Raw genomic sequence first — 22,736 nt, forward strand, 5'->3', positions numbered from 1 at the left:
CAGGCACCCTAGCCACGCCCACCCAGCGCCCCGACGTCAAACACAACCCTGATGCGATCCTCAAAGAAATAAAATTTGACACCACCACTTGAGATTAACCAAGAGTGTAGCTTTATTGACAAATCCATCTAGGCACAGCAGAAGCAAAGTCAGTTCTGGGATTTTCCCATGAAAACCCACATCTAGATAACTCTTCTTTTCCCCTCCGGGCCACCCACAGTTCAGAATTCACCAACTGAGTTCAATTCTTTTGCTTTGGGAAAAGCTGTCTGCTTCCCTCAAAACATTCTTCATCACTTGACCTTGCCAGATGACATCTCTCCAGCAACAAATGGTTCACTTGCATTCCAAAGCCTCCTTCCATTCTTAGGAATTCACCACCCACCTCCCGTCCCAGTTTGGCAAAGCTGAGAGCAAAAGCAGGAACAGGCAACTATGGAGTCGGGTCAGGTTCAACATGTAGGTTTTTAGTATTTTCCTCAGGAACTTGTTGACAATCTTTGCAGCCAGATCCTTTTCATTCCTGAGCAAAATGGCTCTTGACAATTTAGTCCAGTGTTTCTCAACCTTGTCAACTTGAAGGTGTCTGGACTTCAACTCCCAGAATTCCCCAGCCAGCGAATGCTGGCTGGGGAATTCTAGGAGTTGAAGTCCAGACACCTTCAAGTTGACAAGGTTGAGAAACACTGATTTAGTCATTGAGCAGGAAAATCATGGTGGACGCATTCAGCTTTAGAATGAGTTCTGTGGCTTCCAAGGTTACTTTCCTCAAATTCATATTCAATTTTCATTAGTCTCGGCCCACACAACTGATCGCCATGCAGGCTGGGAGTTATATGACCCAGTCCAAAATATTTGGGTTGGAGAAGAATTGAGTGTTTCTCAACCTTTGCAACTTGAAGGTGTGTGTTTCACACATTGAAGTTGCTAAGTCCACACATCTTCAAATTGAAGTTCACACATCTTCAAGTTGTTCTAAGCCATTCTTGCACGTTTTTCAGAGTACTTTAGAAGAATGAGGCTAAAAATAGAATGAACAGAGCTGTAATATGGGATAAGGCCAGAGGTGGGTTCCTACCAGTTCGCACCTATTTGGTAGAACCGGTTCGTCAAGTCTACCGAACCGGTTAGAAGAGGTTCCACCAGTTGACCCGGAAAGCAGGCCACACCTACAGAAGAGGTTCCAAAAATTTTTGAAACCCACCACTGGATAAGGCAAACTAGTTTCACTTGGTAGATTTCTTAGCAGCTCCTTTTCATTCTAATGCTAGTTTATTAAATTGTGGCTGAATAATTAGCCCACCAAAGTGTTTTCCTTGGAGCAAGCAGCTTCCAGGGGAGTTTCTAAATAGTTGCAGTGTAATTTGAGAGCCTGGATGGAGCAATTGTAGCCTGCAGCATCAAAAGTCCTCTTTTGCGATATAATGTCTGAAGAAGAAGAGTTTTCAATTGGTTATTTATATCATGTTGGCTGTAACCGAGATGAAAGCAAATTGCATTTGATTACAAACCTGTTCTTGCAAAACCACCGTTGAAATGTCAGTGATTTTCATCTCCAATAAAATGTTTTAGCTCTAACCACCCATGGGATTTTTCCTTGGCCTTAGTAACAGCAAATTGAAGCCTTGAAGCTCTTCAATTGCACAGCGTTGCTGCTTCTGCCTTACTGGTTTAATCGCTTGTGTCAGGTTTTCATACATTACCTTTGAATGTAGGAATCATGTGCTCTTATGTATAAAATGCAGGTGATAAAGACGCTGGGCTTAGACAAATGCTTGGCACAATTACAGTGAAAGGATAGGTTGGCCCTACATAAGTTGGGCACGGCATAATAAAGACATATGGGCATTTTAGTTTTGAGTCCTTTGGTTTGCTTTAGTTTCCATTTATTGTTACATAGCTTGCAGTGGGAACCAAATAATTAGACCTGTTCTGGAAATGGTCTACGTTCTTGCTTCATTTCAAAGGATAACAAATGGGAGAGCTTTATACTTCCTCAATTTAATTAATAATTTTGCCATAAATTAGTGTACAAGATACTTTCTAACTTAATCACCAGTGAATTGCTTATTATAAAATGTTGCTCTGGCTTTTCTAACAGGCCTCTAAAAAGGTAATCTTTAATGGATAAATGTTTAAATTAGCAGCAAAGCTAAAGTAGAATGCTTAAAAGTTTAAAAATTGGAACCTAATAGTTTTAATGACAAGGGCAGGAAAATTATATGGATTGTCTTTGAAGTGTTGGAATTCAACTCAAACAAGATTTTATTTTTTCTTCAACCCTGTGAGTTTGCACCTTGCAATAAACTACTTTTTGGGGGGAGGGGGGCTAAGCCAGCCTTGATTGAATTTCCAGGACGGTGTGCTAAAACCATACAGACAACGCAAGTACCAAAAGCACCGTTACTTAATTTACTGAGTCACATCCTATTGAGCTGTGGATTGCTTGCTTTATCGAATAAGTCACAGTTTACCATGTGTCCCAAAAAATAAGTCTTATTTTCTTTTGACACCACACACACCCCTGCCAAAAATAAGCGCTTGGCCTTATTTTCAGGGAGGTCTTATTTTTGAGGTGCAGGAGGCCCCTTAACCCTGGCCTGCGGATCAGCTGATCCAGAGAGAGCTGGAAGTTCTGTCTCTGGCACACTCTTGCCAGCCCTGCTATTCCTTTTATGGCAGCCACTAAGCGTGACCCGTCAAAACCGCAGTCCACTAAAGCGCGCTCGACGAAAGCGCGTACCTGACGTCATCAGCAGCGCGACGAAAAAAAAAATTAAATTGAAATTAAAATAAAATTAAAGCAAGCCGATTCACATAAAGGTAAGGGTTAGGGTTAGGTTAAGGGTTAGGGTTAGGTTTAGGGTTACGTTAAGCGTTAGGGTTAGGTTTAGCGTTAGGTTAAGGGTTAGCGTTAGGTTTAGCGTTAGGTTTAGGGTTAGGTTTGGGGGGGTTAGGGTAAGGTTTTCGCTTTAATTTTAAATTTACCGCTCACAGCGTGATGTTTTCGTCGCGCTGTGATGACATCACGTACGCGCTTTCGTCGAGCGCGCTTTTGTCTACCGCGGTTTTGTGGTGGAACCGCCACTAAGTAGCTAGAGTTTGCAGTAGCAGCCTCCACAAGGCCATTCTGCGTGGATGGCAGTTACATGTGGAGCACATGGGGCATGTTCCCTCTCCCCCACTGGAAATGGCAGAGACCGGCTGCACATGCGTTTAAATATTTTAGGAGATGGCTTATTTTAGCGTATGCGTTCAAAAGCCCGATTGGGCTTATTATCCAGGGAGGTCTTATTTTCGGGAAAACAGGATAGTTGGGCTCACCCCGCATGCTAAGCCATAAATTTTGCCAATCGCTTTTTCACCTAGCACATTCAAGTCAAAATTAAATCGCCTAATGGCTGGTTAAGACTGTTTGAAGCCAACAGCTTGCTCTTGGTTTCTTTTTTTTTGCCTTCTATCTGAATGTAGGCAAAGATTGAACTGCCGTCTCTTATGTTTGCTAGGAAAGTAGATGACTACCGTTCTGTCCTGGCCCAAATGAACCAGAGTGACTGGATTTGTTATCTGTTTGTGAGTCCATCCATCTCTTTTCTGCAGCTGCTCCACGTTCCTTCTTCGGACTCATCCATCATCTCTTAATTGGCCTCTTACTCCTTTGGCCCATTAATCTCCATCTCCGGAGCATAGGAGTTTGTCTTCATTTAACCAGAGACTTGGAGAGAGAAAGCAAGCGCACGCATTTTGCTTTTGCAGCCGAAGCAGCTGCCGTTTATCATACATGAGCCAGTGAACACAGAACATGGCTGAGTTGGGAAACTGCTTCGGTGTCCCTAATCAGGGGGAAAGCACTGACAACTAGGGCTTAGGAAGCCAATGTGTTGCCTCGTCACGGAATGGCATTGTTTACGAGCAAGCAATTAGATTTTCTATAAACATTTCCCCCCCCCACACACACACAGCAATCTGCCAGGGGGAACTCGTAGCCCTTGGGATGGCAACCACCATGGTGGGTCTCTTTCCAGACCATTAGCACCAGCAGGCTGCAGATGGTGATGGCCGTCTTCGCTGAAGTTGTATTGCAAGAGAAATGAGTACCATTTTCCTGTTATCATTGCTGCCATGATGGGCAGAGAAGAAAGAATTGGCTCCACGAGGCACAGGGATTAATGGGATAGAACAAGGCTGTAGCTGAAGTGGTGGGGGGAGGTGGCCCACTCAAGGGCATTTAAAATCGATTTAAAACAACTTTCTCAGCAATGTTTACACTTGTTTTAAAAACAGTTTCTGCTTTTGATTTTCCTGAACTGTTAGCCACGGGTCATCTTTGAAGACTGAGGGAAAATTAAAACATATAACAAAAGGGTTGGAAGGGACCTCGGAGGTCTTCTAGGCCAATCCCTGGCAGTAGATTCGGACAGTGAGGAGGTTGGGGAGGAACATGGGCCAGTCCTAGAGTCTGGGGAGGGCTCTGTTGGAGGCAGAGATGAGGCCAGAGCCATCCCACAGTTATCAGCTGCTTTCTGAGTCAGACCTCAGCGAGGCAGACAAACAGCTGGAGCCTGTTCCCAGTGTGCACATGCGCAGGGTTGCCAGATGAAGGGAACCGCTAAGGAACAAGGGTCAACTTGGGAGTAACAACACAGGTGGACAGTAAATGGCCCCTCCCAGGGGAAATAAGAGAAGAGAGGGAGGGGAGTTGCAGTAGACAATTAGTTCACTTAATTGGTGACTCTCTGAGACTCCTTGCCTAGTTTTGCAGATATCAGCCTGTCAGCTCTCCAAGCCAGAGAAGATCTGTGACTGTAAATTGAGCCTTGAAAGACTTTGCTGGATGTGGGTGAAAGGAATTCACAGTAACTTAATAAAAAGGGGGTTTTGTCGGGACAAGAAGTTTGTTTCATGCTCTTGGGAAGCCTATGTGGGAACACTATGCTAGCTGGGGAGCTCTGGGAGTTGGAAGTCCACAGGTCTTAAAATTGTCAAGGTTGGACAACCCCTGCCCTATACCATTCCAGGCAAATGGCTGTCTGAACTGTCTGAACTCTTCTGGTAAACCTCCAGTGATGAAGCACCCACAATTTCCTGGGGTTAGCTGTCATCATTTGATAAAATGCACCAAGAGAGAAAGACCTGCTCTCTCACCAAGACAGCAGGGGGACAAGGAGCCAGTTCTATCATCCAAACAGCTCCTGCAAAGCAACATAGGACACTCCCTATTACCCAAGCATTTGCTTAATTACTTCATTCTTTCTAAATGTTGTGTAGATATCAAGGGTTTGAAAATTTTACTGTTGGCAAATTTAGCAACAGCACTTATATACCGCTTTATAGCCCACTCCAAAAGTCTTACAGCCTCTTTCTCCCAACAATCTGGGCCTTCATTTTACCCACCTCGGAAGGATGGAAGGCTGAGTCAACCTTGAGCCTGGTGAGATTTGAACTGCCAAACTGCTGGCAGCTGGTGATCAGCAGAGGTAGCCTGCAGTACTGCACTCTAACCACTGCGCCACCGTAGCTCTATAGGTAGTCCTCAACTTACAACCATTCATGTAGCAACTGTTCAAAGATACAGTGGCATTGAAAAGAGTGTTATAGAACCAGTACGTGCAGCATCCCCATAGCCACATGAGCAAAATTCGGGGGCTTGGCATGTATTTACAAAAATAGCAGCATCCTGGAGTCACATAATTGCCATTTGTGACCTTCCCAGCCAGCTTCTGACAAGCAAAATCAATGGGGGCAGATGGATTTGCTTAACAATCGCATGATTCGCTTAACCATGGTGTATCTTGTAGTAGCATAAAACAAAAGATAAACAGCCTATGATATAATTTGTATTGTGCCACCACCAAAGTGTACCTTAGAATGGGAATAAGGTTGCTCAACTGTCCTGGGCAATTGGAGAAAAACTACTTTTGGGAGGGGCAGGAAGAGGAGTCTGAATAACATCCATAGTTCTCAAATAAATTAGCTTAAACATTCTGTACTAAAGAGGTTCCCACCATGTATTCAGGGTTCTCATGCAGAACTGAGGACAGCAACATTTGACAAATGCAGGCTATTTCTGCTGACTGCCCGCAATTTGACAGTTCAAATCTCACCAGGCTCCAGGTTGACTCAGCCTTCCATCCAGTGGTGGGTTCCGGATTCCTTTGCACCCAGTATGGTTGCAATGGGGCCCGGTGTCCTCCACATGAACGTGTGAGGCGCGCATGCACATGCACACAGCATGCTCATGCGTCTTACCTTCCAGCGACACCTCGGCAAGCCTCCACGACACTCCAGCCGCTCTGTGGAGCATCGTGCAGGTGCTGTACGTGCCATGCACGTGTGGGGAAGCACTGAAGGCTTTAAAGGATAGTTAAGGAGTGAGGGCGAGTGGGTGGGCCCTCTGGAGCACTGTACCGAACGGTACCCGGTGCTCCAGGCAGGCACCGGTATGCCCATACCGGGGCATACTGCCTGCAACCCACCACTGCTTCCATCCCCCCAAGGTGGGTAAAATGAGGACCCAGATTATTGGGGGCAATAGACTGACTCTATAAACTGCTTACAGAGGGCTGTAAAGCACTGTAAAGCCTAGTATATAACTGACTCATATTTAAAACCGTCCAAGGGTCACATGATCCCCCTTTCCAACCTTCTGACAAGCAAAATCAAAGGGGGCAGCCAGATTCACTTAACAACCCTGTTACTAATTTAACAACTGCAGTCATCCACTTAAACCACTCTGGCGCAAAAGGTGATAAAATGAAGCAAAATTCTCTTTTGCTAAGTGAAACATTTGCTAAGTGAAAGGGTTCACTTAGCAACAGAAATTTAGGGCTCAATGGTGGTCGTAAGTCGAGGAATACCTGTATAATAATGCAGGAGTGGTGGAGAAAATTGCAAGATTAATAAATGATCACGCCCGTTGGAATCCAGCCCACCTACAAGGTACCATGACGGGAGGCAGGAAAACAGCGCTACCCACTCCTCTGATTAAATTCAACACTGGGACGTGCTCCAGAATAGGGGTCTCCATCCTTGGCAACTTCAAGCCTGGAGGACTTCAACTCCCAGAATTCCCCAGCCAGCTTTGAATTAAAGTCCTCCAGGCTTGAAGTTGCCAAGGTTGGAGATCCCTGCTTCAGAAAGTGCCTCTGCCGGTTAAAGGAACGCGTCCCCTTTAAGAGCCGCCGCCGCGTGCCGGAAGAAACAGCCCAGCTTCGAAAGCGCCGCCGCAAAAGCTGCCTGGGAAGCTAACCGCGACGTCATGTGACGTGCCTACGTCAGCGCGCACGCCGTTGCGTGCGTGTACTACGCCAGCGAGAGCCAGCGAGAGGGAGGGGGGCGAAAAAAAAATCGCCGCCGCCGCCGCCACTGCCGCCCCCCCTCACCCGGCCGCCCCCGCGTGCCACGCCGCCCCTCGGTCGCCGCCGCCGTCCCCGCCGGTTCTTCTTTGTCGGGGAAAATGCCTCGGGTCTACATCGGGCGCCTTAGCTACCAGGCCCGAGAGCGGGACGTGGAGCGCTTCTTTAAAGGCTACGGGAAAATCCTCGAAGTGGATCTCAAGAACGGGTGAGGCGGCTTTTAAATCTTCTCATTCCGCCTCAGCCCGTTGCCCGGAAGGTCCGCTCTGGGCCCTAAATCCGGCCCGGGTTTTCATCCCGCGTTTCTTCCTGTCAGCGCGGCCTTTCTCCCCCCCCCACCCCGCTAGAGCGCATGCGCGCCCTTTCTCCGTCCTTTCCCGCGCGCGCCTCCCTCCCTTCCCCCACCGATCCTCCTGTGGGGGTGTGGGGGGGGGAGTGAGCCTTGCAGTCACTGCTGGGCCAAGTTCCGTGTGTGACCCGCCTTATGGTCCATGCGGTGCTGTTGGAGGGAGATTCGGGCACTCCTCTTCGGGTCAAGACGGGCTTGGGAACCTCTTTAAGAGGAGAAGTTGCGGGTCACCCCACATCCAATCGCGCTGGATTTCTTAGCCCGCCTTTTATGCAAGAGCAAAAACTTTTCATTCCCCGAACTTTCCGGGCTGAGAAAATATTGCAGATGTCGACCGGCCCAAAGTCACCCTCTCTTTCAGGTTCTTTTTTTCCAAGTGGCTGGACTTGAACCTGCCATTTCTTCCCTCCCGCGCCTTCACTACAGGTAGTCCTCGACTTACGACCACATCACCTTCATTTAACCGGCCCCCCCCCCAAAAAAATCATCCCTTTGCGAGTGAAGTAGGCAGCTGAATGGAGCTAGGAGAGTGTTTTAATGGCTGGATGCCCTTCCTATCGCCAATGCGGAGTTTTGTTCAGCAGATACTCAGAGAGAATAGGTGCCCAGAGAAAGAAATATCTGCTTCTACCTAGGATCGAACTTACCACTACACTGGAGGCCAAAATTTCTGTTGCTCAGTGAGTTTTCCCCTCCCACCCTCCCCTTTGATGACTTTTCTTGCTATAGTTGTTAAGTGAATCACAGCACTAAACAACTATAGTTTGTTAATTTAGTAACATGGTTGTTAAAATGAAAGCTGGCTTCCCCATTGACTTTGCTGGTCAGAAGGTCACAAAAGGAGGATTGTACGACTCCGGGACGCTGCAACTGTCATAAATATGAGTCGGTTGCCGAGCCTCTGAATTTAGATCAAGTCACCATGCTGCAGAGGTTGTAAGTGTGAAGAATAAGCCCCTTTTTTCAGTGCCATTGTAACTTCGAACAGTCACTAAACAAACTGTAGTAAGTCGTGGACTACCTGTATTTGGGATTGTTGTGTTTTGGGGGAGGAGATGCCTTCAAGTAAGTCATTGACTCCTGAAAACTGTCTGGACTTGTTCGGTCAGTTTTCCTGGTGAGGTTTTTCAGAAGTAGTTTGCCATCTAGGGCTGAGACAGAGGGACCCAGCCCACAATCATGCAACTGACTTCTTGCTAAAGGCTAGACTTAAATGATTTCCAAAGTTTCTAGCCTGATGCCTTAACCACTGCATCCAACTGACTCTGCTTTAACTATTACAAAGCTTGGATGATGTTATTATAGTTTTTATTCCATCTTTAAAAAAATATGTGTGTGTAACTGGCAGAGGCAAGCATAATACCTCTGCCATCTATTTTCCCCACAACAGCCTTGTGAGGTGGGTTGGGCTGACTGGTCCAAAGTCAGCCAACTTTCATGCCAAAGAACTCATAGGTTGTAGGTCAGTACCTTCACCAATACACCAAACTGGCTCTCTTGCTTTCATCTCGTGTTTAAAGTCTTATCATAGGACAAAATGAAATGTCTTCTTTCCTGAAGGAAGACCTGGAGCTGGAAGTGGGTCCTGGATGAAGCCCTTTTCTTAATGAACGAGCAGTACTGGAAGCTGCCGTGTACTGTCTGGGTTCATGCATTGTGCTGTGCTATGATTGACCATGGCTTATTGAATATCTAACAGCCAGATCCACAACAATATGGTAAGCCACAAACTCTGGTTTACAAACCACAGTGGTTCAATTCAGGCAACATGCCAAACCAAGACTAGGCAAGCCCAATTTTAATGTGGCGTTTTATACAATGGGTAAACAGCATCTTGCATGGACCATTCATCTAATTTCAGTGTTAGGTCTTTTTTGGTTTAACTGGAGATGTTAGATGTTAAACCTGGGATTTTTTAATAACAGATGACCTGTCTAATCAGCAGCCATTCTAATAAATAATTATATAGTGTTTGACATTTTAGACTTGGGTCAGGAAAACATATTTGCTTAGAAAATATATGCTATGCTGTCTTTACTTATTGTTGAATTTAAACAAATCTAATGTAAAATGCATTTTTAGCACTTGTAAAACAGTACACTGAAATGTGTATGTTTTTAGAGCCAATCCCATTGCATTTTTACAGAACATATTGCCTTATGAGAGGGCTGAAGCCTTAGTTTAAAGGGAGTAGGCTTCATTCCTTTCATCAAGAATTATTTCATGACAGAGCAGTGCTAGACGTGTTTATTTGAAATACAATTTAATTTACTCTAGGTATTCTCACGTAAATATGCATACACATTTTAAAGTATTTCTTTAAAAAATGACAAGTTTACAAAAATAATTACCTAGTTGAAATGTTTCTTTTGTAAAGAAGCATTGTGAAATTGATACAGTAGTAGTGGTGCAACAGTAGACAGGCATCCATAATCCCCTACAGTAGTTGGTTGACCAGGAAATTGTTGCCACATGGGGATAAATGTTCCAGGATATGTGAAATATACATGACTAAATCTTGTATGGGTTCCTTTACTTGAGTAGATTCTTTTTAGCACAAACGCTTATAACAGCTAGAAACTGATAGAAAATATGTTTATTAAACTCTAGACCAGGGGTCCGCAGCCCTTGATCCAGGATCTGGCAACGGGTTGTAGCATGCCAGAAACCAGGCTCCACAAGCAAGTGAAGCTGCATCCCTGGGATGCAGGCAGCATGCGAACCCACTCCCCCTCTGGTCCATGGAAAAATATCTCTCCATGGAACCGATCCCTGTTGCCCAAAAAGTTGTGGGTCGCTGCTTTAGACAGCACAGTAAACTAAATGATTACCGGTACTTAGAAATAGAAGTATAATTTTTCAAATTATCATTGACAGTAAAAGTTCATGGGGTATTCAAGAGATTTTGCATATTAACACCATTTTTTTATTGTAATTTGAGCACACTCTTGTATTTTCTATTTTAGCCAAATTTAATTTTTCAGCTGACTTGTTATTAATGGGCCAAGAGTTTTAGTAGCTAAAACAATATTAACTCTAGACGACAATATCTTTATACTTTTTTGAAAACTAATTTGTCAGCTTTGTTTTAATGTTTGTAAATTTTAGTTAGCAAACTGCAGATGGCTTTACTGCAGTAGATTGTAACTGCCTATTCTGTGAGAAATTGGCAATATGGATAAAACAATTTGGGATATATAGGAGAAAAACAAAATTGGGATCACATTAAAAAGTCCATACTTTTTGACTTGCTTTAATGTCTCTGGGGTAATATTTTAGTTTTTGTTTGCTGGGATCTTATCCCTTACCTTATTCTGAAGCTTTAAAATGGCAGCATGATATCACATATAACTGTGATAGCTAGATGCTTGCTTTACTGCTGTACTAGTTTACCATTCAAAATACCAACTGTTGAACAACTAGCAGCATCTCCTAGACTTCTGTCAGATATTGATGGTTCAGACCACTGGTGATTTCTAACTACTAAAATTTCAGGAGATGAATGCCATCAGAATCTGTCTTTAGCAAAAGAACGAGTGGATTGCAACTAGGGAAATACAATTTCTGATAATTTGAAAGTTTGAAAAAGCACTTTTCTCTATTTGGTAGAAAAGGTGTTTTTTTTTTGCTATCAATCCAAATATTTACTTCTTTAACTACATTAATTATTTCAGATAGCATGTACATTTTACACTATCTGGCTTTTTTTTAGAAGCCTTTATGAGTGAAACGTCTCAAGATAATTTATAAAAAAGAATCCTGCCTAGATATTTACTTGGATGTTATATTTATATGTATATCTGTTAGTGAAGCTAACTCCCAGTTAAAGCATAAGATTACAGATTCAAGAGAATAAATTTTAACTTTTTGCAACCAAAATTACAGATTTTGGTAATTTGAATCATCTAATTCTAGAATGCTACCATTTGTTTCACCATATGCTACTCAAGCATATGTCACTAGTAAACAAAAACATTATGGCTTAACATTAAAGACTAAGAGCGTATTTGGATATTATAAAATGTTCTAGAATTAAAAAACAGTAATGAAATATTAATGCAAAAGGTTTCCTTCCATTAAACATTCTAATATTATTTTAATGGGTGACTTAAAACATTTGGAAAATATATCACTCATTTAAAAAGAGATTATGTTTCATAATAAGGCCTTTTTAAAGAATTCCATTAATTTTTTGCTTCTGCTTTGGGGAAATAGAAGAAAGTAATTAGCAAAATGTGGAAAGCATAATTTTTTTTTTCTGAAATTGCCTCAGTTTGCTTCTTTTATTCTTCCTTTCCTCATATTTGAAAACAACAGTTCACTCTAGTCAACCCTGTAAGAATGTAAGATAGCCAGGTAAGAATTTCTATCCAGAAGCTGTTCACAACAGCCCAAAGGACATCCTTTGTTTCTTTAGTGACTACTAGCCTTTAAGCAATGCCAATTGCCCAGGGTCTCCTAAATGCAGGAAGATCCAGTACAGAATTTCCATATGGTCCACCTATAGCAGAAACTTTCAAAAGAGCCAGATTGGCTTATGTAAAGTTACCAGCCTCCTAAGTGTGTTGTTGTGTTGTGTGGTCTACTTCCTGTCTATAATGTGCTTTAAATAACTTGATTTTCTTTTGTCTTTTTAAAAGAAAAAATTATAAAAGCCTTAATGCCAGAGAACAGTTTGTCTCTGTGATTTCCTAAGCTATTAGTACCTGCTGCCATAACTTTATGCTTTGTATAAAAATAATAATAATAGTTACAACATGTTCTTCCTGTTAATGGCAACAAAGGAAAACCCTTTGTTGCCATCAACAGGCTTAGTTTTTGTTTGGAGGAAGATGCTTTCTGAAATACGTATCTCCCACATTCCCTAATTTTCAAAATAGTTTCTACTGCCAGCGGACCTGCTGAGGTAATTGGTGACATATTTGATTCTGGAGTCGTTTCTTCTCTTCTCCAGGTATGGCTTTGTTGAATTTGATGATGTGCGTGATGCAGACGATGCTGTTTATGAACTAAACGGCAAAGATCTTTGTGGGGAGCGTGTAATTGTTGAGCATGCTCGAGGCCCTCGTCGTGACAGCAGTTATGGTTCTGGACGCAGTAAGCACTACATACCATTGTATCAGTGACTCTTCTTTCTATTTAAAATAGAATATTTTTTTAAAACTGTAATTTTTAAAAAAATGTAAACTTTGACTGCTGTGGTTTCTATTAAAGTAATATCTAGATGTTAATTTGTATTAAACATTTTTAATGTAATTAAATAAATGAGATTAATTTTGTTATTTTACTTTTGTAAATATTTAAATGGTTTATTTGTAATGTAAATATTTGTTTAACATAGACTTAACTAAGACCTCAATGTTTCAATTAAGAGTCCTTTGAGGCTAAGATGACTGCCTGTTCCATTTGCTGACCCTGGGTTGCCTTTCCATGAGTGGCTCTTTGACCTTTGTGGCCCTTGGCTGACCAAAAGGAAGCCATGTGACGACCGCAACTTTTTCCCATTAGACCTGGGTGGTGAGGACCCCAAGGGTTAGAGAGAGATGTGATTAATCTGAAATAGGTGCCTGAAAACCATTATTCATGTCAGATATTCAGAAAACTTTAAATCAATGTAAGTAACATTAGTAACTGACTATAGTGATTTGGTTGTTTTGTTTTCAAAAAAAATGTTATTTTAAAAAAAAGTAATTGTAGATGCATGTTCAATATTAGTATTTAATGTAAAATATACAGTCTTATTGTGGTAATATTCTAGACATGTGTACGTAGATTTCTGGCTGGCTCTATTAGTATTACATTTAAAGCAAGGAGAATGTAGTTTAGGCTTGGGCGGGGGTGGGAAATTGTTAATATAACTTGGATAGACTAGTTCTTACATTGTTTGGAGGAGGGGGTGGGGGGTGTAGGTTTAATTCCTAACTCCACTATATTAGCTAAAGTACTGCATCTGCTTATCACATCTCAAGGTGGATATGGTTATAGAAGAAGTGGAAGAGATAAGTATGGGCCTCCGACCCGTACTGAATACAGATTGATCGTTGAAAATCTGTCAAGCCGTTGCAGTTGGCAGGATTTGAAGGTAAGTGGTGTCTGGGCTTCTGCCAGTTCTGATTTAGTGATGGGTAGTGCAAACATAAATTGAAGTCTTAATTCTTGCGATATAATCCATACCAAAGGAAATAGATATTTGTTTCCCAAAAAAAAGTATTTATAGTTTTTATTTGAAATCTCAATGCAGTGTACTAAGCGTAATTGTGAGTTTCTTGAGCATGAAATGTTCACTGTCTATGCTCTTTATTACCTATATTACATTACCTATTAAGTACAGAGAAATGCTTCCAAAAGAATAGAAGTCTCTATATCAAATTTCACGCATGACCTTGATCTTTTAGAAGCTATTCATAAAAGCTAAGAGCAACTGCTTCTTTGGGGCACTTGTTGCAGTGGCTTGCTCTTCTTTTTATGATTGGATCACTGTTCATTGGGGCATTTGAATTGGCTAACCTACTTGTCATGGTTACATACAGGTCACTGGAATAGTTCTTTATCTCTAGGGATTCAAACTGTTCTCAAGTACAATTAGTCCTTAACTTACAACAACAACGGAGCCCAAATTTTCTGTTGTGAAGTGAGACAGTTGTTAAGTTAATGTCTCATTTTACAACCATTCTTGCAATGGTTGTTAAATGAATCACTGAGGTTAACTTAGTGACATAGTTGTTAGATCTGGCTTCCCTGAGTTCGCTTGTCAGAAGGTCAAAAAGAGTGATCACATGGACCCAAAACATTGCAACTATCATAAATACGAGTCAGTTGCCAAGCATCTGACAATTCAGATGCTGCAACAGTTAGAAGTATGAAAAATAATCATGTATCATTTTTTCAGTGCCATTGTAACTTTGAACATCACTAAACAAACTGTTGTAAGTCAAGGACTATCTGTACATTCCTGTAGGAGATAAATATTGCAGGTGCAGAGTAGCCCTCAAGACAAAGAAACTCTTTAAAAAACCAGCTATGTATGCATGTGTGTTCTTTTCTGCCTCTTCAAGTTATAAATCATGAGCTTTTTTGGATTGCTTACAATGCATTTCTCATGCAGGGCTGTTGATTACACCTTTATTGTAACCGTGTACCCAATGGTATTGTCTAGTCCTTTGGGTCTTGTTTCCGCCTTGCAAACTCCAGCCTTTATAACTACCTCCATTTTTGCCCTCCCCCCCCTCCAAATGATTTCTTGTCCTGTTCCATTTCCTTCTAAAATTCTACAAAAATGATGCCCTGAAAAGCAAGGGCATTGATATTTTAGGTAAAATTAGCAATTAACTACGACACCTAGAAGTTGAAAGGTAACTAGAGATATGGAAATGAGAAAATCTTGATCAATAAGTCAGTAATTCATTTAGACATACAGATACTACATGTGCATATCAGGACACAACCAAGTGTGCAGGTACATATGTGTCTCGTTTTTTTCATTTGTAGCAGTATCAGAATTAGACAAATGTACTGAAACCCTGTATCTGTTCTTAGGATTATATGCGTCAGGCAGGTGAAGTGACATATGCTGACGCACACAAAGGGAGAAAAAATGAAGGTGTGATTGAATTCAAATCTTATTCAGACATGAAAAGAGCCCTTGAAAAACTGGATGGGACAGAAGTAAATGGTAGAAAGATAAGACTAGTGGAAGATAGGCCTGGGTCCAGGCGCCGCCGTTCTTACTCCAGAAGTCGCACTCATTCAAGGTAAGTTTGTTCATAATGTCATGCTTACTAGGGCAATAGTTCAGAACAGTTAATGAAAAATAAACAGGATATTCACTTGCAGGAAAAGCAGTGAAGTGTTAAAATAACCAAACTCTCAGAAGTGGTTCGGGAATAATGCCAAATTATAACTTGGCATTATACTGTTGAACAACTAGGACAAATTATATTTACACCTATGGAATCCATATCTCCAGCCTCCATTTGCCATTGAGGGAAGCCATAGGCATTTCATTTGAGGATCAGATAAATTACCTGTCTGAGAAAAGGGATGTATGATCCTTTCCAAGAGGCATTGCTGTAAAGCTGTTCTATAGAGAAGCAGATAATGGAGTTTATACAGGAAAATTATGTTAATTGAGGATCTTTGCATGAAATCTGGAACCTGATGAAACAGAAGAACTATATTTTGAAGCCACCTTTTACTATATTGAAAATCTTGATAGATTTTATTTTTTATTTACAAATATATAAATATGGTACAATTTTGCAAACTAGAATCAGAAGCTAGATCCAGCATAAGAATGGCAGTATCTCATTGGCAGAACATATATTTAGATTGTAAAATGTCATGAAATCATTGCCTGGCATGTTTAGATAAAATTTTGAAAAATAGCCTGGAAAGTTATTACCAATTATTGAAGAGAATAAAAGCTAGGCTGATCAATGACTTGAGTTTTGTTCAAGAGTTTCCTTCATATGTTCAAGTCAACATTTAAGTAGTACTGAGCAGTTTTTAACTCCATAGTATAACAGTTAGAACCCTTATAGTGAAGGGTTCCACATCATGCAGAAATATTTGAACATACAAAAAATGGTTTCACTACAAGCATGGAAACTATTAAATAATGAACAACTTTTCTTGAAGATGAAAAAAAGCAAATAAAATAACAGGTTGGATCTTCCTCTGCAACATATTGTTGAAAAGCTTTGTGCCTTTGTATTTTGAGTTGTAACAAAACTATTATCTAAACTTAATCCCTCCTGCTTTCTTTCCTAATTCCAGTGATCATAATTGCATTCTCTTTTATTCATTTTTTACATCTTTGTCAAAGCTGCCTTTTGTTTTCCTTAATGAAACTAATCTTATCTTTGACATTAGAAGGCTTTATGGAGCCCCATATGCAAAAAAACCCACCAAAAAACAAACAAACCCTGTTAGATTTCTTAATAATATATAGACAGAACTATGCTGTCTCAGAAATGCTCTAGGGAGGGAGTGCCTTCTGCTGTACTGTGTTATGCAGCTTCAAAGGGGATTTCTGTGCCATGCTCAGCTGGTTCTCTTGAACGCCCATGATGACTTAACAACTGTGGCACAATTGTATTACCTCCAGGTCTCGCTCTCGAAGCAGACATTCCCGTAAAAGCAGGAGTCGCAGTGGCAGTAGTAAAAGCAGCCATTCAAAGAGCAGATCACGATCCAGGTACAGTAAAGTTTAATTAATAGTGGACATAATTTAAGCTTATGCTCCAGTAACATGCATTCTAAAAAAAGGTGGCAGTATAATTGCTCTTCAGGAACAGTTATATAGTGTTATAATCAACAGTTATATGCCTTACACTGTGGGATGCAGGGGGTTATTAAGCATTTAGAATATCGTTGAAATCATAATTTTGAAAATTTAAATAAGTGTTATTTAAGTAGTCGGCATGTTTACAATCTGAAATTTGAACTGTTTGAGATGTCTGCTGAATTACAAGATAAAGATCTGGCACTACCAAATTATTGAATACCTGCAAAACTTTCTACTTTTTTCTTTTTGACTACCAGATCTAGATCTCATTCCAGAAGCAAAAGCCGCAGTCGGAGCAAAAGTCACAGCAGAGGCCAAAAGGAAAAAAGCAGGAGTCCAAGTAAAGATGATAAAAGCAGGAGCCGCAGCAGAAGCGCTGAGAAATCTCGAAGTAAAAGTAAAGACAAACCACAGGATATAGTTCAAAATGATGGTGACCACCAAGCAAAAAGCAGAAGTCCCAGCAAAGAAAAGAGTAAGAGTAAGAGCCGTAGTAGGAGTGGCAGTAAGGAGAGGGTAGAAAGGGAGGAAAGGAGAAGCGTTAGGGGCAGTCGGAGTAAAGAGAGAGAGAAGAGTGTCAGCAAGGGAAGGAGCAGGAGTAAAGAAAGGAGCAGGAGCAAAGAAAGGAGCAGGAGCAAAGAAAGGAGCAGGAGCAAAGAAAGGAGCAGGAGCAAAGAAAGGAGCAGGAGCAAAGAAAGGAACAGGAGCAAAGAAAGGAACAGGAGCAAAGAAAGGAGCAGGAGTAGAAGCCGTAGCAAGAGCAAGGACAAAAGGAAAGGTAGGAAGAGGAGCAGGGAGGCCAGCAGGAGCAGGAGCAGAAGTCACAGCAGAAATGAGAGAAACAAGAGAAGGAATAAACGTGACAGCAAGTCTAGTAGCAAGAAGAAAAAGAGAGAAGATCAAGAGCGGTCCAGGTCTAGGTCTAGGTCTCGGTCTCAATCCAAGGAAAAAGAGCATATAAAAACAGAACCTGACCCAAAAGACGCCAAAGGCGAGGGTGAGGAAATGGACACCAGTTGTAGATCAAGATCAAGATCAAATTCCAAGTCTAAAAATGTCAAATCAGAATCTCGCTCCAGATCCAAATCCGTTTCAAAAACGAGATCCCAGTCGAAGTCTAGATCGAGATCTGCTTCTAGGTCACATTCTCGATCTAGGTCGCGATCTCGTTCCAGATCCTAAACTTGCTGCAACCCACATTTAGAGCTCTATGAGAAGTCTTTTGTACATGTTTGGTAGTTGTAGCACAAGTGATTGGAGTAGAACACATGTCACTGCTGTACATTTTTAATCCCCCCCCCCCCCCCCCCCAAAAAAATGGTGTGTTAGTAAGTATTTGGTCCAGTGCTCCCTCTCTGTTGCGCGTTCTGGTACTAGAGACCGAGGGCTTTCTTCAGTACGGTGCATCATCCTAGATTTCCAGAACAGCCATAGAGACGGAGCATTGCATTGATGGGCTTCTAAGATTGGAATGATGACTCCTAGGTAGGTATGGTAATTTCAACAATTTGCCCTTAAATTGACGCCCCTTGATGTGTATGCCATTTAGTGAAAAGTGAAAAGTCTTAAATTTCATAATACTTTTTTTTTGTTTCATATTTTGGACTTGCAGAGTATGTGAATAGCACAGTCAGGAAAATAGATACCTACAGTAAACTATAGGAAGGGAAGAAACAAAAGTAGAGCTCCACATTCTGGTATTGTGACAATATCCTTGTTTTATATTTTTTATTTTTCCCCATCTTGCAAAAGTACAGTGACCCCTGTTTCCATTAAATTTGAATAAAGACTATTTTTGCTTGACTGGTTGTTGTAATGCTTTTAAGCTATGCTGCTTTGTCCCATAAAGAAATGGTACAAAAGTTTCAAGTTAATCATGCAGCCCATTATAGGCAGAATCTGCAGCAAAGACTTGTGACATTTAATGATTTAACAAAAAATAATGATTGTCCTTTTCCTTCCCAAATTCCTCCACCACTTGGGAGGGAGGTAAAAATACGAACTTGTGGAGAAACAATCTGTATAATAATTGTAGTTCTGATAAAGTTTCCCTCACATCCTCAATTTGTGGAACTATCCACCTAGTTTCCTTAGCTATGGTATGGAAGTGACTTTTACACATTTTCCCCCTAATTGCAATCCTGACACTCCAAGTACTTATTAGGTTCATTTCTGTGTAACTTTTGCTGCCAGTTGTGACACTGAAAACAAACTCCTGGTCTGAAAGTATTCTCAGAGGCATCTCATTTTTTAAATTCAGTACAGGTAGTCCTCATTTAGCTATCACAACTCTCTTAAGCAATGTGATTGTTAAGTAAAACCACAATTGTGTTTAGACCTTATCGCAGTTTTCCTTTCTTTTACAAATCTGCAAAGTTTGTAAACTTTGGCTGCAGAGTTACTTTTTCATCATTGTCGTTACTGGACAGTCATTGTGCAAAGCAATCGCTAAAGGAAGACTGTTCATTTTCCTGAACCATTTGCACATGGTTCAAAAAGGAAACAGTTCCAATTAAATCTGAAATCTGCCTACTCCTTTGACAATCAAATGACAATGAACTTTACGATTAGATTTCTCTATAAGCAGGATACACTTATTTGAACAAATGGTTATTGTGACATACACCTGAGAAGGAACTGCTTCTACATACAGACTTCTGCAGATGTTCAAAGCTGCAGAATATTCGGAATATTCAGAGGAACAGAGTTCCAACTGGTACATCATGAGGGGATGGGATGGGAAGGGAATTATATCAAATAGTCTTGGCTTCACCAAGGATTGGCTACACAGGCTCAGTGGCCATCAACACTTGCAGGCTTTATCAGTGGTGTTACAATATTACCTTTACCCAAAAGAGCAACAGAACTAAAGTGTAAACATTTATCTGTGTGCCAGGCCTGTATATGAAATGAATTCTTCTTTCTTTTTTTTTTGCATTCACCTTGCTATCTTTGTAAAGAAACCAATAATATAGCATTTTATAGTTGTTGGGCTCTAACTCAATTTCTCACATTGTTTGCATAGCAAAGTCATCCCATAAGTAAATCATATCCATATTTTAACATTTTTCCAATTACACCATTACTTACATGCAGCCTTTCCATTTTCAACATTCCTGTAACCTGATGGGCCCCTAAATATTAATTTCCAATAACCAAGTTTTTCATATAATGATATTAATAAGACAATAGATATAGATTAGGTCAATGGCCTCACTACTCACACTACTGTATATAGTGTTCCCTGATAACAATAGTACTGATCTGTTTAGGTGTACTTTGGGCAGTGTGGCATAGGTACTGTACAATCGCCTCCCAATTTTATCCTCTGCATGTTCATGTTATTCTCTGCAAGCTAGAATCTTTAGAGGCTACTTTGCAATCCAAAACACATTTCCCTGTATCCCACCAACCAAGGAGATAATACATTGTGCAGGCACAGTTGTCTTTTATCTGGATCAGGATGTAGTTTTGGAAACATTGGAATTTCATGGCTCAACCAAGAATAATACATAAAATGGCCTTCCTCAATCTGATTAGGAAAAGATGGCATACGTGGAGCAAAAATGCAGAAGATCAAATAAACTAGCACAGCAAAACAAAAGAAGAATTTGATGCGTGAATGGTTGCAAGAAACACTGAATAGGTAGGCAAACATCCCAGAATAAAATTAACAGTAGAAAATGTGAAAGGAAAGTGGATGTTAGATGTAAGTACACCACAGTGCTGTGTGAGAGGCTGTGTTTGTTGAGATTAACTTTTTTTAAAATGCTCTGAGTTTTAATAGAAACATCACCAAAATGGATGTGTTGATGTTTCTCTGCTTATCCCCATGATTTGTGCCCTTCCCTTCAGAAAAAAAAGGAGGGTAAAAAAGGAGGGTAAAAAGCATGGAACAAGGTCACACTTATGAAAAATATATCTCATTTCCTAGTAAAATATATTTAATGGGTCCCAAAATTCCTAGCATTCAGGCTGTTGCTTTCTGTTTAAAAAGTCCACCTAGATGGGGTTTTTTAAAAGGAACAAACAAATCCCAAATCTGTTTTCCTTTTCTTCAGTAATTTTTTGTTGTATGTAGCAAAGCTGTTTAAACTATACAAACACCTAAGTGCTCTGCAGCAGCCTTGAGTCTCCAGCAGCTGTCATCTTCAATTCCATAGGTAACTTCATTCTGTTCTGGCAGCGTGCTGAAATTATTTCAGAAGGCAAATAATCCTTTTGTAACATAAAAGCTTCCATTAGCAAGCTTAATTCCAACCATGTAAATTCATGCCCCATTATTCTATGGACTGAGAGATTTCCCCTGTCCCCCAAATGGTTCATTTATTCTCTTACGATTTTGCAGTACTGTGATGCCTGAATTCATATTCTTTTCTTAGTTATACATTTTAACATATGACCTTAGGATATATGGTATATACATAGGATGTATATACATATGATCTTAAAATATATGGTATAGCTGTCAAAAAAAAATCTCTGATTTGTCCCAAGATGAGTCTATTGGGCTCTTTTCAAAGGCTGCTTCCAAGAAATTTGGGAAAAAGCAAAAAAAAACGAGTACCCAGATTATGCTTAAAAAAACCTTTAAACTACATCTTTACTAATTAGCAATTGGTCATGGTGGCTAAGGATTGTGGGAGTTGAAGTCAATGACATCTGAAGGACAACCTTAGGGAAAACATTTCTTAAATTTCTATCTCATCTTTTCGCCGAAAAATTTAAGGTGGCTTACATGAGATCTCCCTAATTTTCTCTCCAATACCACCCCGTGACATATGTTGGGCTAAGAAAAGAGGGGGGGGGGAATAGATACTGAGTTTCAAGACTAAAGGTGAATCAGTACACTATACTGAGTTTTCCTCTTATCTGTTTTCAGCAGACCTTGGTGGAATAACAAAAAAGGCTTAGATATAAGGGAAATTTGGTCTCTAGAATGTGTCCAAGAGAAAAAACATGGAAGGTATTTACATTTGCCTATTTATATATGCCGAATCTTGAGACTATAAACAATCTGTGATAAGAATTTAATGGCTTTTGTGAAGATAGATGCAAAGTACAAAACCTTATCTCTCTTAGCTTCAAAAAAAAACCCTCTTTGAAAAAATATTTGAGAAAATATTTTTATAATTCAGGAAAGGACAGCAACGAAGCTATGGTTAAGTATTGAGATTTATTTTTCCCTCCTTGCGGCTAAGAAAATCTGAAGAAGAGAGGAGAAAATAATAGTTTGCCCATATTTCCACCTAGTGGTGGAAATCAATATTTTAAAAACTACATGCGTGTTTACTTCGTGCATCTTGAATATTCAAAAGCACTGGGTAAGATTGCTTTTAATGGTCTAAAAATTAAAGGATTAATTTGATGTAATAGAGTTAAGATTCTGTCTTTGTTACCATTTTCATTTAGGAGCAAGGCAATTTATCTGAGAAAATATCTTCAATAACTCAACACTTGATTTGGATCTGGAGGGTTTTTGGTTTTTTTTTTTGCACAATAGATTGTCATTCACTAGTGCTTTATCCTCTACCAACGGTCAACCTACAATTTTCCCTCCAAATATTTCATAATTCTTTTATGGTGGAGACTACAGGGTACTTGCAATATTAGAACAAGAAAGAATATTCTGCATCGAGACAGATATTCTCTATAGGAAAATTAAAACCCAACTTTTTGGACACCAGGGACTGATTACACAGAGAGAGATTTTTCAGTGGACTGGAGGGAGTGTGGTTTTGCATAC

The 22,736-nt window shown here is 40.5% G+C and overlaps 1 protein-coding gene across 1 annotated transcript; it reads left to right on the plus strand.

Annotated features, from left to right (window-relative positions):
* Window positions 1-7,270: 7,270 nt before the first annotated feature.
* SRSF4 (serine and arginine rich splicing factor 4) lies at window positions 7,271-18,793 on the plus strand. Its single transcript, XM_032227586.1, has 6 exons — window positions 7,271-7,563; window positions 12,659-12,801; window positions 13,674-13,786; window positions 15,241-15,455; window positions 16,811-16,900; window positions 17,248-18,793. Exons 1-6 carry the CDS (start codon window positions 7,457-7,459, stop codon window positions 18,170-18,172), a joined length of 1,593 nt encoding a protein of 530 aa, XP_032083477.1. The 5' UTR covers window positions 7,271-7,456; the 3' UTR covers window positions 18,173-18,793.
* Window positions 18,794-22,736: the final 3,943 nt, after the last annotated feature.

This window comes from Thamnophis elegans, chromosome 12, assembly GCF_009769535.1.
Source record: "Thamnophis elegans isolate rThaEle1 chromosome 12, rThaEle1.pri, whole genome shotgun sequence".
Classification (NCBI taxonomy): Eukaryota; Metazoa; Chordata; class Lepidosauria; order Squamata; family Colubridae; genus Thamnophis; species Thamnophis elegans.

Coding starts and splice junctions, on each gene's coding strand:
- SRSF4 (XM_032227586.1), top strand. CDS start 7,457: ATGCCTCGGGTCTACATCGGGCGCCTTAGCTACCAGGCCCGAGAGCGG. Junction 13,787..15,240: donor GCAGTTGGCAGGATTTGAAG/GTAAGTGGTGTC, acceptor ATCTGTTCTTAG/GATTATATGCGTCAGGCAGG. Junction 15,456..16,810: donor AGAAGTCGCACTCATTCAAG/GTAAGTTTGTTC, acceptor TATTACCTCCAG/GTCTCGCTCTCGAAGCAGAC.